Source organism: Amblyomma mixtum, chromosome 9 (assembly GCF_055824585.1).
Source record: "Amblyomma mixtum isolate Tamu chromosome 9, ASM5582458v1, whole genome shotgun sequence".
NCBI classification, from domain to species: domain Eukaryota; kingdom Metazoa; phylum Arthropoda; class Arachnida; order Ixodida; family Ixodidae; genus Amblyomma; species Amblyomma mixtum.
In genome coordinates, this window is record NC_143020.1 from 61134475 (window position 1) to 61152718 (window position 18244).

Genomic DNA, 18244 nt, shown 5'->3' on the forward strand with positions numbered 1-18244 from the left:
AGCGCCCAAGTGGTTAGGGCGGATAGGTCAGTTCGAAATAAAGGTTAATGGAATGGTTCCGTGTTGTCGTTTTTTCTCACTGTCAGCGTACGCTTGCGTTAGCACCGTGTGTATAACCTAGCCTGTGAAACTTGAGATTAGACCGAAGTGCTGGCTTTAATTTTCTGTACCGCTGTCTCTGCCACTTCTCATTTATTGCGTTTCTTGCGCTACAGGTGCCAGTTACAAAATTCCTATCAGATGCAAACAGGTATACGTCTCATTTACGGGGTAGTTTGTCTGACGTATACCCGCTCAGAAAGTTGAACACGTACAGACCACCAATTACTTGGAAGGGAAGAGGGGGGGGGGGTTCACGTAAGATCGAACAAAGGATGCCTGGTCAACCTCTTCAATTCATTTGACATTTTTATCTACAGTTTCCTAACCACTAGAAAGGAGCGATCTGCAATTGGTTCTGCTTTAAAGAAATTTTTTCGAATCACGCTAAATTATTTATGACGGAGAAGTGGAGTTCCACGCTTCAGTGCTCTACTGTTCTGGCTAAATTTGGTTATGAATTACATAAAACTATTTCAATTGAGGCACCTGAAAACAGTTTGAGCAAATATTTTTGCTTCGTTATATTTGTCTGTCTGGAAGCTAAAGATGTTTTTATAAAAAAATTTTTAAACCCCCAAAGAACGTTTCTTTTTATCTATTATGCGGGTCGTTATAACAAAAACGGCTCGCAGGAGAAGGGCAGCAATTGAGCTTTATCATGTATGCAAATAGACCTATCACTGTGCTGAAGTTGTTACCTATGTGTTATTTCAACAGGAATATGATCGCGCTAAATTCAAGAAAACAGAAAAAGAAAATCTCTTGCGACAATAGAAAAAACATTTTTTTTATATTATAAACTTTGTCCACAGATTCTTCTGTATAATCAATAAACAACACTCTTACCAAAGTTTCTTCATTTCTCCCACGAGAGTTTCGTCGGAGTGTCACAGTTTGTCTACACCTTTTACTTCTCTGCTGCCGTTGTACAACGGTACGTTGGCGAATTACATGAAACGCTTCCATTACGCAGTAACCACGGCTGGTACCCCTCCCATAGCATGTAGGTTATGTCGCGCCTGTGTTCATCGACTTTTTTTTTTTTTTTCAAGCGTCTAAGATGTCGCTACGTGTTTTGTAGTTTCTTGGGGTTTAACGTCCCAAAGCGACACAGGCTAGAGGGACACCATAGTGGAGGGCTCCAGAAATTTCGACCACCTGAGAGGTGCTTTAACATGCACTGGCATCAAAATAGAGGAGCCCCTACATAAAACTGCTTAAAAAGTAATAATATATATTTCTTTCCGCATAAAATCTTCCCTTTTGTAATCGAGTTTAATTTTCTTTGTTTTGCATTGGGTTTTAATCAAGTTTTTACACTTTCTGCGCCAGTCTTGTGCGTTCTTCCTCTGTGCGCACTGAACAGAGAACCTATCTAACCGATATATTGTAAAACAAGATTTACGGCGTTAGTGAATTCAGAACCAGAGAATCTATTCAGAGTGCCAGGAAAAAGACATGTTGCTCTAAAATGTTGCCACCTAGGTCTACTTTGTTTTGAAAACGAGGTACATTTTATTTGCTCTGGTCGCCCTGCACGGTATTCGGTAAATGGAAGCGCTCTACAACGAAGCTACTAAGACCATAACTGATTAGGCAAACAGGAAAGCTAAGATCGGACCTATGTTGCCTTTGCGGATCACTACCACGCCATGGAAACTTGCGCTCTGTGCTACTTGCAAACAAGACGTCGGCAGCACGGGTGATAACTCTTCATCTCGTTCGAAGCCCACAGCATGGAACAATGTTTGGTCGTTATAGATTGCACTCAGTTGGTTGCTTGTTTTTTTCTGCACACTTTCTCATGTTTGTAACTCTATCGCTTATCTTCTGTGCACAAATCGTCGACGCATTTTTTTCAACCACTGGAGAGCCCCGCATAGGTGCAACCAACTTCGCTGCTTCCATTTAAACCTTCGGTTCACACACAGTGATTACCACACTGATAGTACGCCGTAATCATCCTGCTTATTCTGTGGCTTAGCAAAACGACTGCAAGGCGGCATCACAGTGTTCTCGTGTCATCCTGTTACTGATACTATCAAAACACAGGAATACTGAAATTCAGTACGAAGATATGATGCATATCTACTTTGCTGCGGGTCAAGCTTTTTTGTGTGCCCTAAAAACCTGAAAACGAACATTTTGCGAAGCAAAGAGAAAAATTGGGGCGGATTCTTAGAGCAATTCTACCATAAGGTGGGTTGGCTGCGCCGTTACAAATGTCGATAAGTTAATTCCTTGCTAGAAATTAAGTGCATCATGATTTCAGGCGCCACATGGTGTACAATCGCGGCGAGCTGCTTTCTGTTAAGATTTTAGAGCCCGTTATAAATTTTTTTTCCAGTGTGATTAGACAAGGCCAGATGCACGGCTCTTTAAATCGCAGGACAAAATTCTTGGGGTACGGAGGTCGCTTTCAATTATATTCGACATTTTCATTCTGCACCGCTCATTCCTAGCTTACTCGACAAGGAAACAGGCGTGACATGCGCTTCTGCAGTGCATACAGAACCCATGGTTCTTGGTGGACGACGTACCGAACGGCATCGTGTCTTACGGAATGACATACTCGGGGTGATGTTTTTTTTGTTTTCTAATGAACAGTATCTGTGAATCGTTTTACAAAAGCCATAAATATTGAAGCCTTTTTAAAGGAGTGAATTAAAATTGGCAAGAGAAAATTTATACGCATTTAAAAGCAAATTCCTTTGATCATCTGGCCATCCGCCGTTTTTTGAGAGGTTTAGCTCTTACTCATCACGTTTCGAGATTTCGTGGGGTCTGCTACCACACTGAGATCACAGCGCCATCTGTGGCAGCAACTAGAAAACAGCACATTGTGACGTTCCCGCCTGTCGGGGGTCAGTCACAAAGCAACATAAAATTTGTTGCTATCTACGGGTTCTCCTGAAGCGAGGAGAATTGAGCCAACACACAACGCCTCCGAGACAACCTTTTTTATTCACTCTCTGCCTGAAGGTGAAAATGGGAGTTCCGCTCACCGCTGTCTTGTATTAGGCGTCGGTGCAGTCCGGCCAACAGGTGCCTCGCTCTCGGCTGCTCTGGCGGGGTGGCGCTCAGCCTGGTGACGGTCCCACGTTTCGACGAATTGGCACTTCGACCGCTAACTGGGGCTTCCATCTTGGCACTGCCGGATCTTCCCGGGCGTCTCGGCTAGCGGTACTATGATGGGTTGAGGCGTCAGGCTTCTTGGGCGTCTCGGCTGGCGGTCAGTTTGCTGCGGATGCCCTCAGGTCCGGCCTCGCCGACTACAGACCAGCGCGATCTGCTTCCGTTCACTTCGCCCGTCTCTGCTCGTTCTGTCCTTTGTCTCTTATGTCACCAACGCATCTCCCTGAGGATTCTCTTTCTTTCCTTCGGTGTCCGCCTCGCCCAACGGTTTTTCGCCGTCGCTGCTCATGCAGCCGACCAAGGGCGCCCGCCTATTTTTTCAGGAAGCCGCGGCCGTTAGGACGCGAAGGCCGGCGGCCCCGTCGGGGATGTGTCGAAGGGGATCAGGTGTCCCTCGGAGGGCAACGGTTCCCATAAACCAGCGTCTCGCCTCCTCTGCTGGGAGCCCTCCTGGTGCTAGCTTGCCGGCCTCCCCCGCCACATCAAGCCGTTAGTAAGGCCGTTGCGTTGCAAGACACTGCTGGCCTGTGGGCCCGCGAACTCCGGGAAAGCGTTTGTGCCGCGAGCGCTCCGGCCCACCATCGGCGCCGCAGGGAGCCGGCCTCACCGCGAACGCGGGGCTCATGTTCAGCCGAAGACAGACGCCCCTCCCGAGCTTGACATGTCCATGAGGGTCACGGCCGTCCTCTCTCCTCTTTAGCCCTCTGGCTACTTTGCACGTCTTTCTGTTGCGGCCGCCGGATTCCACACAACCGCCTTCGCTGACGGGGCAGGGCGATAATTTTGAAGCCAGACACAGTGGCTCTGGTGCTAGTCGGGGGGGTGAGTTCTTATGGGCCATGCCTAGGCCTCCCGTACACAGTCCTTCACAACATCTCGCAGTGATACTTGTAGCGCCATCTACAATAGCATTCTTGAAACAACCACCTGCCCCGTGCCAATGATGACGTCATGGTTCAATATGGTGGACAGAGGTTGAACTAGGTGAGTATGACGTCAGGGGACGAAATGGCGGCATAGTTTCAGCTAAAGCTCGTTACTTCAACGTCTTCCAGACGGTGGTGGCCTTTTTTTTTAGCTTGTTGCTCGGAATGTACAGCACTAGGGGACAGCGCCTGCTTGTCCTCATGGATACATAATTAGAATTTGCACTTCTCGGTTTCACCCAAAAAACGTTCACAAAAGCACGCCAAATTCAATTTTTAAATTTGGTTGGGATCAAATGAGAACAGAATAAGAAATAAGAATAACAAATTCGGTTGGCCCGAAATGACGTGCCTAACGTGCACGTCACATCTAACTCGCTATTCAGCACCATTTTGCAATAGGTAACATGAAAAAAAATTATAAGAAAGCAATATAGGCTGGAACAAAATGCGACAAAAGTATGTTTGGAATTTAACGGCGTATATTTGTGCGTTTTGAGGCATTTGTCGTCTAACTAGAAAATTCTTTTGCAAATTGCGAGGCTCCGTGTCCTAAAAAGGTACTCACTGTCTGCGAGCGTAACGCCACCCGCTAAGACTTATCAACGGTTTACGGTCGTCGCTTGTTTAAGCACGTATATAGATTGATTGATTGATTGATGATTGATTACTTTGGGTTATTCTTGGGAGGGGATACTGGTCCCGACGTTTGTTGGCCAGTTGGTGGCATCACTCTTGGGGACCAGGGGAAGGGGTAGGGGGATGTAGGGAGGGGAGAACGGAGGGGGGATGGTCGTCGCAGCGACAGGAGCGGTCCGTTTCCATGCAGGGGGAGGGATCTTGGAGTAGCGCCGCCGCCGCAACAACAGCTCGCGGGGGGGAAACCTCGGTGCACTTGGATAGTGTGCAAGCACCGGGCTGGGGGGGGGGGGAGTCACGATGCACTGGGACGGCGTGCAAGCATCGGGCAGGGGGAGGCAGACTCCTAGACTTTCATGTGGCTGGGGGGAGCCGAAGGTCTAGAAGGGTCCCGGTCCGAGGCTGCAGGTCCAGGAGGCCGCAGGCCTTGGGCTGCAGGTCCATGCTCCTCGGGCTAGAGGAGGATGTCCAGGCCGGTCTCCTTGAGGTAGGCCAGCAGGAGCCGGCAGGCGGACAGGAGGTTCCGGGACGGGAACAGCAGCTGGTCCTCCGTGTCTGCTGGCAGGCCGAGGGCACGGTAGCCTGCAAAGAGACGGCTACGAGGCAGAGCAAAAGTAGGACAAGCACCCAACAGGTGACCCAGGGTGCCTGTATCCCCGCACGATGGACAGGCAGGGGAGGAGGCCATTCCAACTACGAACTTTCGTGTCGGCGTCCATGAGCATCCGATCCGAAGTCGGAGCAGGAGGGCACGTTCTCTGCGGGGGATCTTGTCTGGGAGCCGGTTGAAGGGCCTGCACGCAGAGATACGCCTGTCAGGGTGCTTTGTCCTTACCGCTCGCCTTAGTAGCTGCCGGGAAAAGTCATGCGGGTCACTTTGGTGGTCACTGGCGACCCATCGTTGTGGGCAGCCTTGGTGAGGCAGTCGGCGTCCTCGTTACCGTGGACGCCGGTGTGGCCAGGGACCCAGTGAAGGGACACCTGGTAGCCTGCATCCTCAAGTGCGTGCAGGTGGGCACGCAGGACACTCGCCGATGTCTGCGAGATGTGGGGCCTGCTCAGGAGCTGGAGGGCAGGCCGGGAGTCACACAGGACAGCGACAGGGCCAGGTGATATGGTGGACCCGATGAATTCTGCTGCCAGGTGGAGACCTGCCAGCTCAGCTGCTGTGGAGCTGCCCGGGAAGGAAAGTCTGCAGGACTGGGTCTGCTGCAGTTGGGGCACTGCCAGAGCCGCCGCTGCTTGCCCTGTGGCTGGCAGGACCGAGCCATCGGTGGAGAGGTGGGTGGTCCCTTTGCACCCTTCCAGGAAGGCAGCAGTGGTCTGGCGGAGTGCTGCGGCGCTTGGTCACGCCGTCAAGGTCCAGGGTGGCCTGCAGAGGAGGTCGGGTTGGGAGGGGGGGAGGACTGGGAGGCCCTGGGAGGGCCAAGTATCTCCACGTAGATGACGTGGAGCTTCCCCATCCTAGAGTTGGCGTTGGCCTGCAGGCGAGCACGGAGGGCACCGCCAACACGAACGTGGGCGAGCCGGTCCGTGTGGGTCAGGCCCATCTGCGGGAGCAAGAGGTCCAGCGGGAAGATGCCCACCTCTGCCAGCGTGGCCGGGACCTGCGATCGCGGTGGAACCCCCAGGAAGCGGCGGATCCATTTCCTGCGAGAGAGTTCCATGCGATTAAGGCGGGTGCTCCGGAGCGTAACTAGGGGGAGGGCGTAAATGATGGCTGATGTCGCCGCTGCCTCGAAGAGTCGGATAGCCCAAGTGGGGGTGCAGCCGTTGCCTCGGGCGACGATGGAAAGTACTGCTCGGCCGACTCGGCCCATGTGGGACAGGAGGGCCTTGTCAGCAGGAATCCAGGAGAGCCGGTGGTCGATGATGAGACCAAGGTACTTCACCTGCGATTTTCAAGGGAGCTTAGTGCCGTCAATCTTGAGGGTAGCAATCTGAGCCGTGGCTCGTGCTCCCCTCGAAATGGATAAACAAAGCCTCAGATTTCGTTGCTGAGAGAGACAGCCCCTTGGTCGCCAGGAACTGCTGCACCCCGTTGAGGGTACGCTGGAGGGCCTGTCTGGCAGAGATGATCTGCCTCCTCGGAGCTCGGACCCAGAGGGCGACATCGTCCGCGTATACAGAGCAGAGAACTCTGTGGCGGCGGTCCTGCTGGATGGAGCGAGGGAGGCCTGCCATGACCAGGTTGAAGAGGAAACGGCTAAGGACAGACCCCTGAGGGACCCCGGTGGTGATAGGGCGAGGACTGCTCAGAGTGCGGCCAACCCGAACCTGCATAAAACGGTTGGACAGGAAGGAGGTTATAAACCGCCGGAGGTTACCTGTCACCCCCAGCTCGTCCAAGGCCATCTCGATGGTGCTATGGGGCAGACCGTCGAAGGCTGACTGGACGTCCAGGAGGACAAGGATGGCAACGTCTCCGTGGAACTTCGCTTCCTCGAGGGATGACACCACGTCCGCGATAGAGTCTGCGGTACAGCGGTGCCTGCGAATACCTGTCAAGTTCTCGGGGAGAAAGTTAGTAGCCTCAGCAATCCAGGTGAGGCGTTGGAGTGCCACCGACTCCATGGTCTTACAGGCAGCTGAGGTCAGCGAGACGGGTCGGTAGGACGACAGCTCCTTGGAGGGCTTGCGGGGTTTGAGGATAGGGACCACGATGGCCGTGGTCCAGCTCTCCGGAAGGATGCCGCTCGACCAGATGTCGTTAAACACGGTCAGCAGGCGGGCCCTTTCCGGGCCATCCAAGTTCCGCAGCATCTGCAATGTGAGCCCGTCTGCCCCGGGAGCGCTCTTCTTTTTGGACCGATGGAGGGCCCTGTGCAGCTCGTGTGGGCTGATCGGGTCAGTGCAGAGGGAGGCCACGCCAACAGCACCTGCAAGGACAGGAGGAAGTTGGGTTGGACACTGGGACGGAGGTCCCAGTGGGGGGCCTGGACTCGGGTGGGCAGCCTTGGTGAGGTGGTCGGCCAGCTGCTCCGCCAGTGCCTGGCACGATATCCCCCGGGCAATGGCGGCACCGAGGACTGGGTGTCGGTTTGCTGTGACCTGGAGGAGGGACCGCAGGAGCCGCCAGGCCGTCGCCGACTGCCGTGCCGAGCGGATGGACTGGCAGACGCCAGCCCAGCCCTCCCTAGCCCGACGGTTCGCCTGGCGACGGCAGACAGCATCAATCCGCCGGTAGGCCGTCCAGTCCTCTGGGAGCGACGTGCTCTCCGCCTTCCGCTCGGCTCGTCTCCTGGCAGCTCGGAGTCCCAGGAGGCGAAGGTCGGGGACAGGGGCCTGCACTGGGGTAGAGCAGGACACAGTAGCACTTTGTGCACACTTGCCCAGCAGGGTCAGGAAGTCCTCTGAATGGGGGATGTCCTTTGCGAGTTCCCTGAACATGGGCCACTTAGTGATTTTGTACACTTTTTCCTTCCTGCGCCTTCAGGAGGAAGGGTTCAGAAGGATGGGGAAATGGTCCGAGCCCAGGGAATCCGGAGCTCTATCCCAGGTGTAGTGGCAGGCATCCGACAGCAAGGCTAGGTCGATGATGGACGAACGGCCCAGTCGGATGAAGGTAGGGGCCCTGGGCTGCAGGACCCTGAAATTGGCTGCATTTATGGCATCCAGAAGCTTCCTGCCTCTGGCGGACGTGGTACGGCTGCCCCAATCCCTGTGGTGAAAATTAAAATCTCCACAGATTAGAACGTCCTTACCAAGGACTACAGCGAAACCATTACAAAGAACCGTCGTCACGAAAACATGCATAAATCGTACGAAAGTGTTAAATTCTGGCTTCTGCGAAGGTTACAAAGCAGTTATATCGCGTTCCTAAGCACGTGTGTTACATCATATACGGCATTCTCGTTCAGCCTACAGTGCAAGTCTTACGTTTTCGCCTCAGAGCCTGATAACGTAACTCCAACCATTTTATTTTTTTTTTCTTACGACTGTACGCCTTCATTCTCTATGTATATTTCTATGTTATTACTTCACATGAGCGGCTGGTGCTAAAATCAAAGGGCTACAGTAAAGAGTTCGCAGCTTTCGAAGCGCAGAGATGTGATATGTTTCACCTCTGCTCCCTACAAACAAAAAAAAATCACTTTGCAAATTGTATTCTCAGAGAAAACAGATTAATGCGCTCACAAAGCGATGCTAAAAAAAGGACCGACTTATTTAAATCTAAGGGTGAAAATGTAACCCCTCTATATATAATCATGATCAGTCATAAAGTAGAAAATTTCTCGTTTCTAAAAGATACGATCCCACACGTAAAAAGTGGCACAAGGCTGGCAGTGCCAGAGGAGGTATGTGATATTGAATTCAGGGTTCGCTATAACAAAACCTAGGCACACGAAGTGATATTTGAAACAAAGATACTAAGCAGATATTCTTGCAAGAATGCAAGAAAAATATTACCGTGGTGGGGTTGATATATATTTTTTCTTTTCTTGTAGTGGAGTCCAAAAGCGTTGATTTGTAATTCCGGTCTGCTCCCACAAGATAAATTATTGATAGCTGCAAAGCTGTTCATGCTCAACGTGTCGTCAGAGATCGGGCTGAGATATTTTTCTGTTCAAAGGCATTTCCTAATATCCCGCTTGCATGTTTTTTTTTTCAGTTTGTAGAATACGCTCAATCAATTGAATTTTTATTTGCGGAAAATCTTAACGCAGGTAAGATTCCTAGGAATACCATTGTTCTTTTAGAATGCGCCGCCTCAACCAAATCAAGGCCGACCTTGTTGAATCCCGCATTCCGCGCTAATCTCTTGAAACGTAAACGTAATTGTATAAACGCATTTTGATAGAAACGCGCACCCTAAAAGCGCGCTTCGCTTCTTTTTTTTTCATGCGAAAAACTTTACTTCTCCGATTGTTGAAGAGCTTCAAGTTCGGGTATCAGTCATTATCAAAAAAATAACAAGTGAGTCGCGTGGTTGATGCTACAGGATTGATTGGCCACAATGGGCGGAGTATGCACTGAACCAATTCGTAGCATAGGCAGTGTAGATATAACCGCGATTGTCGTCCTGACGACGACAAAAAAAAAACAAAGATAAGTGCGGGATGTCAAGGGCCGTTCGCGAGTGTGCATTCACTCCTACGTGCAGCAAGCTTGCGTGTCGAACGATGCCGTCTCAAAGTCACATGTACACGCTGGTTGGGTTCCGCGCGGAACTCGACTGGAGGCCCCTGCGGTTTGTTCAGCCTCTGCCACCGAACAGTGTGTGCGACACCTGCGGACTGGTGCGGTCCATCAACGCTGTGCTTCCGTGCGGACACACCCTGTGCGAATGTTGCTACGAGCAGTGCGCTGTCGACGGAATGCGCGTCTGCCCACACGACGGCTGCGAGTGCCAGGACGAGGACGTGGGCTGGAGCGACCTGCCTGTCGAAGAGCTGCTCACCAGAAAGGTGAGCTAGAATTCAACGAAGCGGTCGCCTTCCTTTCGCAGAGATAGTAGGGAAGCTGTATTGATCACCAGGCCAATGGCGCCCGCTGAAGGATAAGGCCTCACACATTGATCTGCATTCAGAGGCTGTTCAATACTACCATACAATTGGAACGATGACTCGATCCGCCGGGGTGGCTCAGTTGTTATGGTGCTCGGCTGCTGACCCGAAGGGCGCGGGTTCGATCCCCGCTGTGACGGCCGAATTTCGATGGAGGCGAAATTCTAGAGGCCCGTGTACTGTGCGATGTCAGTGCACGTTAAAGAACCCCGGGTGTTTGGAATTTTCGGAGCCCTTCACCAGGCGTCTCTCATAGTCACCTAATAAAGGTGACTCAAGGGCAATGTAGTATTTTTATTACGAAAGCAATACTACTCGCAGTTTCAAGCCTTCGCGTGACCCGGCCGCAGTTACGTTTCACCTTTAGCGGAGTGAATATGGGCGACCAACTCGCTCCTTCAGATAGCCCGGCTGCAGTTACGCCGCGCCGCGCACCTGTGGCGCTACTGCCGCTGTGACGTCATACCAGCTGTAGATTATGGCCGATCAACTAGCTCCTTCAGAGAGCCCGGTTGCAGTTACGGTGTGTGTTTGCCGCGCTGCGCACCTGTGGCGCTACTGCCGCTGTGACGTCATACCAGCTGTAGATTATGGCCGATCAACTAGCTCCTTCAGAGAGCCCGGCTGCAGTTACGGTGTGTGTTTGCCGCGCTGCGCACCTGTGGCGCTACTGCCGCTGTGACGTCATACCAGCTGTAGATTATGGCCGATCAACTAGCTCCTTCAGAGAGCCCGGCTGCAGTTACGGTGTGTGTTTGCCGCGCTGCGCACCTGTGGCGCTACTGCCGCTGTGACGTCATACCAGCTGTAGATTATGGCCGATCAACTAGCTCCTTCAGAGAGCCCGGCTGCAGTTACGGTGTGTGTTTGCCGCGCTGCGCACCTGTGGCGCTACTGCCGCTGTGACGTCATACCAGCTGTAGATTATGGCCGATCAACTAGCTCCTTCAGAGAGCCCGGCTGCAGTTACGGTGTGTGTTTGCCGCGCCGCGCACCTGTGGCGCTACTGCCGCTGTGACGTCATACCAGCTGTAGATTATGGCCGATCAACTAGCTCCTTCAGAGAGCCCGGCTGCAGTTACGGTGTGTGTTTGCCGCGCTGCGCACCTGTGGCGCTACTGCCGCTGTGACGTCATACCAGCTGTAGATTATTTTTTCTTTCTCAGTCGCAACAACATCACAAACAACATTTTAAAAAAATTACCGAGGACGCTGTGAGTCTTCGCGCAGCGGCGGCCTGTAGCCACGCATGACCTGTAGACGCGGCGCACTGCGTTCCTTCAGTTCGAGGCGCGGCGGTTTTGCTTTCGCAACCTATCAGGTTTAACCAAAGCTGAGCCCCCGCCAATTTTTCTCGCATTGTAGTACAGGTAATTCTAGTCGAGAAGTCCACCCCTAGGTCAGAACACGTGTCACGGCTATAGTGCTGATGCTTCGTATACTAATAATGAACAAACTAGCCAAGAGAAGTTGTGACTTCAAACAACTTTATTTTTATTTCAACTGCATCTCATGTTCCATGTTTCCATACTAAGTATTGAAACGATGGCCACATCTAACTTTGTCCAAAGCACCTGCTGCCGCAGTGGGAAAGTAAAACTCTAGTTTGGGCGAGTTGGTTCGTGTTGATAGAAAAAACTGGTAATGGCATAAGAAACGAGGACACGGAAGGCACACAAAAGACAGGACTGACGCCAGGAATGGGAAAAGGCGCTTTCAATGATACATCAGTAGGCGTTTCGATATGGCCTAAACAACATATCGAAGTTCGCACTATCACCACGCCTGCAAATGTGTACAGTGCTCAAGAAAATAAATTACCACAAAAAAACGCGTGGCAGCATTCCTAAAAAAAAAAAAAACGCGAGTGCTTCAGACTTTCAGAATGCACTGCGCTGCTTCTGAAGTAGCTCACGCTTGGTTGCAAGAAGAAAGCTGTTCGCAGAGCGCCAATTTCATACACGCTTGAAAATTCGCATCTTTGGGCACAGGCGTATGAATTCAGACGTATACTTGTGTTGTCCGAAGTAAACGGAAGGCGCGACAGCATGGAAAATCGTGTCGCAGCGCTTTCTAACGCCGGCTCGTATAAGTGATTAGCTCTGTCGCCAGGAAGCGGCGTGCGCTATCAGCTGACTCTTATCTTGTGTGTCCGGCTGTCACTCTCGGCGGCTCGAGCGGGTGGTTGTTGCTTTTAAATTGCAACACGGGGCGTTTTCTTGGCGCTAGCTGCGATGCGTTGGAAGAGCAATTCGCACTGTCGGCAGCTGGCCGGTGCGGCCTCCGGCAATGCGCACACGCCGCTGTCAGCGGTTTGCATTGGTAGTTCAATTTAGTCATGATGCAGTCGTAAAGCGTCGTGTCGGCGACTTGTGCTCAAGTCGAAAGGCTTCCTGTTGGCTCCTCCTCGCGCAGAAGCCGCGCTCAGAATTGGCATCCTTCATAAGTTGGCGACAGAAGGAACGTCTTCACGTACTATCGCGATCAAAAGTTTACGGGACATTAGTGCGCAGGAAAGCAATTTTTTTCTCGGTTCATTCACGTAATCCAGCCGCCTTAAATGTATCACGTTATGAGCCAATAAGTATACCCTGTCTGCTGACAAAACCATGCGACTGTGTCGCGAGGTACAGCTGCAATAGGCATTTTTGCGAGAACGCGCGTCCCGTAATATTTTATGCGAAGCATACTAAAATAGCCCAACCCAGCTTCTCGAGCGCGGCGGTGTCGTTACCATTGACCTTTCGTGACCTCCATGTCATACCAAGTGATGCGGGACGTCACAGCAGACGGGGGCCCAACTCGCGCCGTCGCGCGAGGCGTCGTGGCCACGGATGACCACGTGGTGCGTGACGTCACAGCAGATGAGAAACGGGGGCCCCAGCTCGCGCCGTCGCGCGAGGCGTCGCGACCAATGTGTTTCCTGCTTCTGCCGCTAGGTGCGCTGTAGTGAACACGTGATGCTGGAGCGGCGGTATACAAGGGGGTGCGCCTGCCTCTGCTAGGCGTACACGGGATTGAGATGCCTCCTGGAGACAGGGCTGCTCGTTGGAATGAGAAGCAAAAGTTGTGGCGTGCTACAGAGACTGATGAAGAGCGTGAAGAACGTCTAGCCAAGCGGCGTGCTCGATATGCAACTCGGCGACAATATGCTTCGCATCTGACTAGGCTTAACCTAAGCTAAGCCTCAGCCATTTTTTTACCCCGATAGTACTTGGACTTTTTACGTGCGTGCAACTAAAACTTCCTAATGCTTGACTATAGAGCGACCGGCGTTCCCGCGTAGATCGTGGCGTGCTGCGCGTTTCTAAGATGTGCTTCTGTTTTTGCTGAACTAATTATGCTGTTAGTGAGAAGCAGTGTTCGAGATCTCTTATATATTATTTTCCAGGAAGATGACGGTCGTCTTTGCAAAAGCGTTAGCTCTTAGGCCAGTTTGTGCATGTTGAACTTCAAGAAGGGAGTACCAGCGCAAATGCAGAGGCGCGTACGTAAGACATATTTTATACACGTACGGCCATGTGGTTGTTTAGCTGAAAAAGCTAGACGTCAGAGTAGCCACCACTGACACTGGTCTAGCGTTTTATTCTTAACTGGCCAACTTCACCAGATCCCCCCACCGTTTGTCGCCGGCTTTTGTCTTGTCTCAGTGAAAGCATTAAGGAAAATCTCAGCCCGTGCTGCCTCAGTCGTCTCCACTGCAATCGTTTGCAATAAGTATTTGCGGATGGCGCAAGAACAAGTAGAATATTGGACGTTCGAATGCGCAAGATCATTATGGCTGAATCTGTTACCTATAGAGTTAGCATTTTATTCCTTTCACCCTAAACTATAAGGTGCTGCAAAAAACTAAAACAAGTTGAGATAAAAATAAATGTACAAATTAATTTCTGTAGCTTTCAAAAGCTCTACTTCGGCTCTTCTGGAAATAGTACAAACCATTGAAATGAGGCTGCAACGTTCAATAATTATCTAAACGGTAAAACGCAATTCGAAGTACAGAATACCCTAAGAAGTGGCAGCCGCTGCACTGTCTTCTCGAGATATAATTATTTTTCTGTAACTAAAAGCTGCTTTATTTTTGCAGGTGCAGTGCTGGAACGCACCGAGCGGCTGCGAGTACATGGCGGAAGCTTCGAAGATCGTCCGTCACTTCAGTCTGGAATGTGGACACCACTCCATATCCTGTCCCAAGTGCACTAGCACGGTTGTTTGCTCCGGTGTGATAGAGCATGTGAAATCGGCATTGTGCCGCCCTGCGCCGCCTCATAGAATTGACAGCGATAGGCAATCGCAGCGCGATTACGAGAGAGCTTTCCTTGCTTCTTTCAGTGCAACGTTTGAAAAGAAGGCGAATGAAATTAAAGAATTCCTCGGGCGAATGGTTTCCGATATTCAGTCGTACGGTGATCGACTGAACGAAATCTGTCACGGCTTAAACTGCGTTAGAGAAACCGTTAGACAAGAACTCACAGTTGGAGCGAGTCATAATCGGGACATGATGACGCCCAACGAGCCCGGAATCACTGCGCATATCGAGAGTGCCAACGAATGTTTGTCCGCAGCAGTGAAGATATTTCATGACCTTTCTGAAAGCATAAGCAGGTTACAGCAAACACTGAAGGAGGCAGTGGCTAGTGCTGCAAGCCAAAATCGGGACAGCTTCACGCATATAGCATCTGCTATCAAGGACGTAAAAGCTACCGCAAAGAGAAGCAACCGGGAAGCACTGGACCGCATTAGAAGTATTCAGCGACGGACTGAGCTAGGAATATCGCAGTGCGTATTTTTTGTGCGAAATGTTGAATCGCTTCAGAAAACCGCAATGAAGAAAGGTAGCGCCACGTATGAAAGCGACAAGGTATACCTCCGCGGCTACTGCGTGACACCTGGCGTGGAGTTCAAGAAAACCGCTCAATCCATCAACCTTCATGCGACGTTATGCCTGCACAAGGGCGAGCTGGACGGCGTGGTTGATTGGCCATTCGAAAATACAATCAGGCTGGCAGTGATTCATCCAAAACAAGGCGCGGAACAAGGGTTTCGAGTGAAAACTAGTCGTTGTCTTGAATTCTATCAAAGGCCGACAGAAGAAAGTAACTCACCTGTTTGTATGAGTAAACATTGGTTTAATCTCGCAGATCTTGCCAACGCAGGCTACGTTGAAGATAACCAGCTTCGCATAAAATATGAGCTGCTCTTATAATCAACTCTGGAAAGGAAGCAAGTTTTATAGGCTTCATATTCCTTCTTGGCCACCGTGTGTAACGGAACCGTACTCTCGCAATAGTTCGTATCATTCAATCGTGTTTGGCGTTTTTAGCACTTTAGTGCTTTGTGTGCAACATATTGACCAAAAATGTTTTATTCCTGTTGTACGTAAGTCCTGCTACGAAAAGGGCTGTAATACCATGAATAAAATGTGCTGCAAGACAGATGCCAGTTTTTTTAACCTCAGTGAACAAATTTTTTAGCAACCGCATGGGCCAGCCTAAATAGAAGCTCTTGAATGTCCGGAGCACATTACAGAACACATTTTGCAATGCGCTGCGTTTGTAGCTGGATCAAAACGCGCGTTGCGCTCTCTTTTCGCTAATGCCTCAATTAGGTTTCGTTTATTAGGGCTATGATTAAGGCAAATTGGTGATGATTATTGTCAGTTCATGTTGTCTTCCCCTACGTCAAAACTATGAATGAGATTCGGGAAGGAATACGATGTGCGCAACAACGCAATCGTTGTTGCCTTTGCTCATATTTGCGACGTTGCCTAGCGAAGGACAGCAAGAATATGAAGAATAACTAAAGGAAACTCGAGCATTCATTGAGACAGTCATTTGCATGAGAGCCCGATACGCTTCTTAAAGAAAAGTAAGCAATTAAAGCATACAAGAGTGTGGGCAGGCACAATTTCATGGATGAACCAGCAAGGATTGTTTGGTAATAAAAGGGGAAGTGAGATTAAAGTTTAGCACAAATTCACTTGACGGTGTTCATTGCGCTGTAAACGACGAAGCGCTGACTACGCAATACTATGCTCATTGATATGCATGCCCACCATGGAATAATTTAGAGAATGCGATTGTAGGACAGAGGAGTGCGACGATTCCCTTGAAGATAAATCTTACATACAGAACCCGCGTTAGCCTCACGAATTGCGTAGCGCAGACAAAACCTCGCGACCCACGCCCCCCTTAATAAAGACATCGCCAACTGAAGAATTGCAACAGCTGTCTGTAACAAATGCGTGTACAGCCGGCCAAATGTTTAGCTGGCTTGCGCGACGGCCGCTTTTTCTGTGCTCCTGCGCTTTGGGACGAATCAAACTTGCGGAAAGCTCAATATTAAGCACGGGCTTAGTGAGCCTGTGCTTAAATTTGATATTTTCGCAAGTTTGCTGAAGCATAAGCTACAGGAGCACGGAAAACGTGGCTGTCAGGCACGCCAGCTAAAGATTTGGTCGACTGTACTTCAGTTGCTTTGAAATACGCGGAGAAAGAGAGAATACCCTTTTAGTACGATGCAGGCATGCAAGATTAGTCAGAATCTTTACTCAGACCAGGTTAGCACTCGGCAAAATTTATTTCTCAGCATTGCTGAAGAATCTATAGCAGCTGCACTTGCAAGTACGTCAGCGAAAATTATAGTTCTCGACTCTATGGTCGCGACGATTAACTTCACCAAAGGAAGAATGTCTCCCAAGCCGAAGAGATTCTTGCAGACAAGAAGGGATAGGAGATAAATTCTATATAATCTGGACAATTGCACACGCCTCAGTCGCTGGGAACGAGCCGGCCTAGGAGTTAGCTCGAGGGCTTAGTTCCCGAGCTCGTGCAGTCGTCGAGAGGTACACGGGGCGCTACCGATTAGTGTCTTACAGGGAGATCGCACAGCACTACAGTCTAGGGCGGGTTAAATATCCGCCAGCCGATACATCCTTACACAAGAGCCAGGCCGCCACTTGACGTCGCTTGCAAACCAACTCATTTCCGAACCCAGTGTTGGGCAGCCTCTACTACCCGGACCAGTGCTGTAGCCAGTGTACGCTATGTAAAGCCAGAGGTCATCTCAGTCACGTCCTCTAGGAAAGACCTCAGGCTCCCTCTGAGAGACAAAGCATAAAGTCTTTGGACGAATGGGAGACCCTACTCCTCTGCTCCGGAGATTCAACTAATCACCGTCTGACTGGCCGAAGCCGCCGCTAGGTTCCAAGGACTCCTGGCCGTCGTCTAGGCGGGAAGGCTAAAACCTTCCCTACATCTGTTTCACAAATGAAGCTGTGCAGTCCAATCTCAGCATACCGCATTTCCAGCATGACTAGATGAAAGGTGCCTTCTCGTGCCATTCTATGACGCTTCAGATAGGTATGGCAAAAGTGATGTGGGGCTGCTTCATTTCGACGTTTTTTTTCTTCTTGTTAGAACAACAGACGCTCAAAGGATTGATTACGATGTAAACCGTGGGTCTGATGGCGTAGTAAGTCTTAATATAAAATCTGCACCCGTCTGTCTATCCGTTTCATCTCTCTACTGTATAAAGTCTCGTTTCTGTCGGGACGACAGGGACAATGCTGATATCAGTGAAGATGCTGGCATCGAAAATGATGATAACGTTGCTGATGTTAGCTGCTGGTATCTGTTTTTTTCTTCTGCTTTCAACTGAGTTATCGTTAAGCCATAAATTAATTACGCTATAAATCTCCCGACGATGAACAACTTGAAACATCCCTTATGCTCCATGGTTTCGGTGCTGCTGGCCCCCTTCACATCGCCGCGAATCTTTGTAGTGTTTGTTTATTCATTCTTGAAAGCTACCGGCATGTGGCTTTAACAGCTTGTTTGTGATGGAAGACGCGCCCCAATTTATCTCGATTGATAACATCCAGGCAGAGCGGGTTCCACGTTGTTCCAGAAGGCTGTAGTAACCTTGTACATTGTA

At 50.5% G+C, this 18244-nt stretch overlaps 1 protein-coding gene across 1 annotated transcript; it reads right to left on the reverse strand.

Annotated features, from left to right (window-relative positions):
- Window positions 1–3096: 3096 nt before the first annotated feature.
- Window positions 3097–6469, reverse strand: LOC149329265 (uncharacterized). The gene is made up of 4 exons (XM_089559218.1): window positions 6307–6469; window positions 5679–6136; window positions 5504–5596; window positions 3097–5398 (listed from the first exon to the last, which is right to left on the reverse strand). Exons 1-4 carry the CDS (start codon window positions 6467–6469, stop codon window positions 5183–5185), a joined length of 930 nt encoding a protein of 309 aa, XP_089415344.1. The 3' UTR covers window positions 3097–5182.
- Between the last annotated feature and the right edge of the window lie 11775 nt (window positions 6470–18244).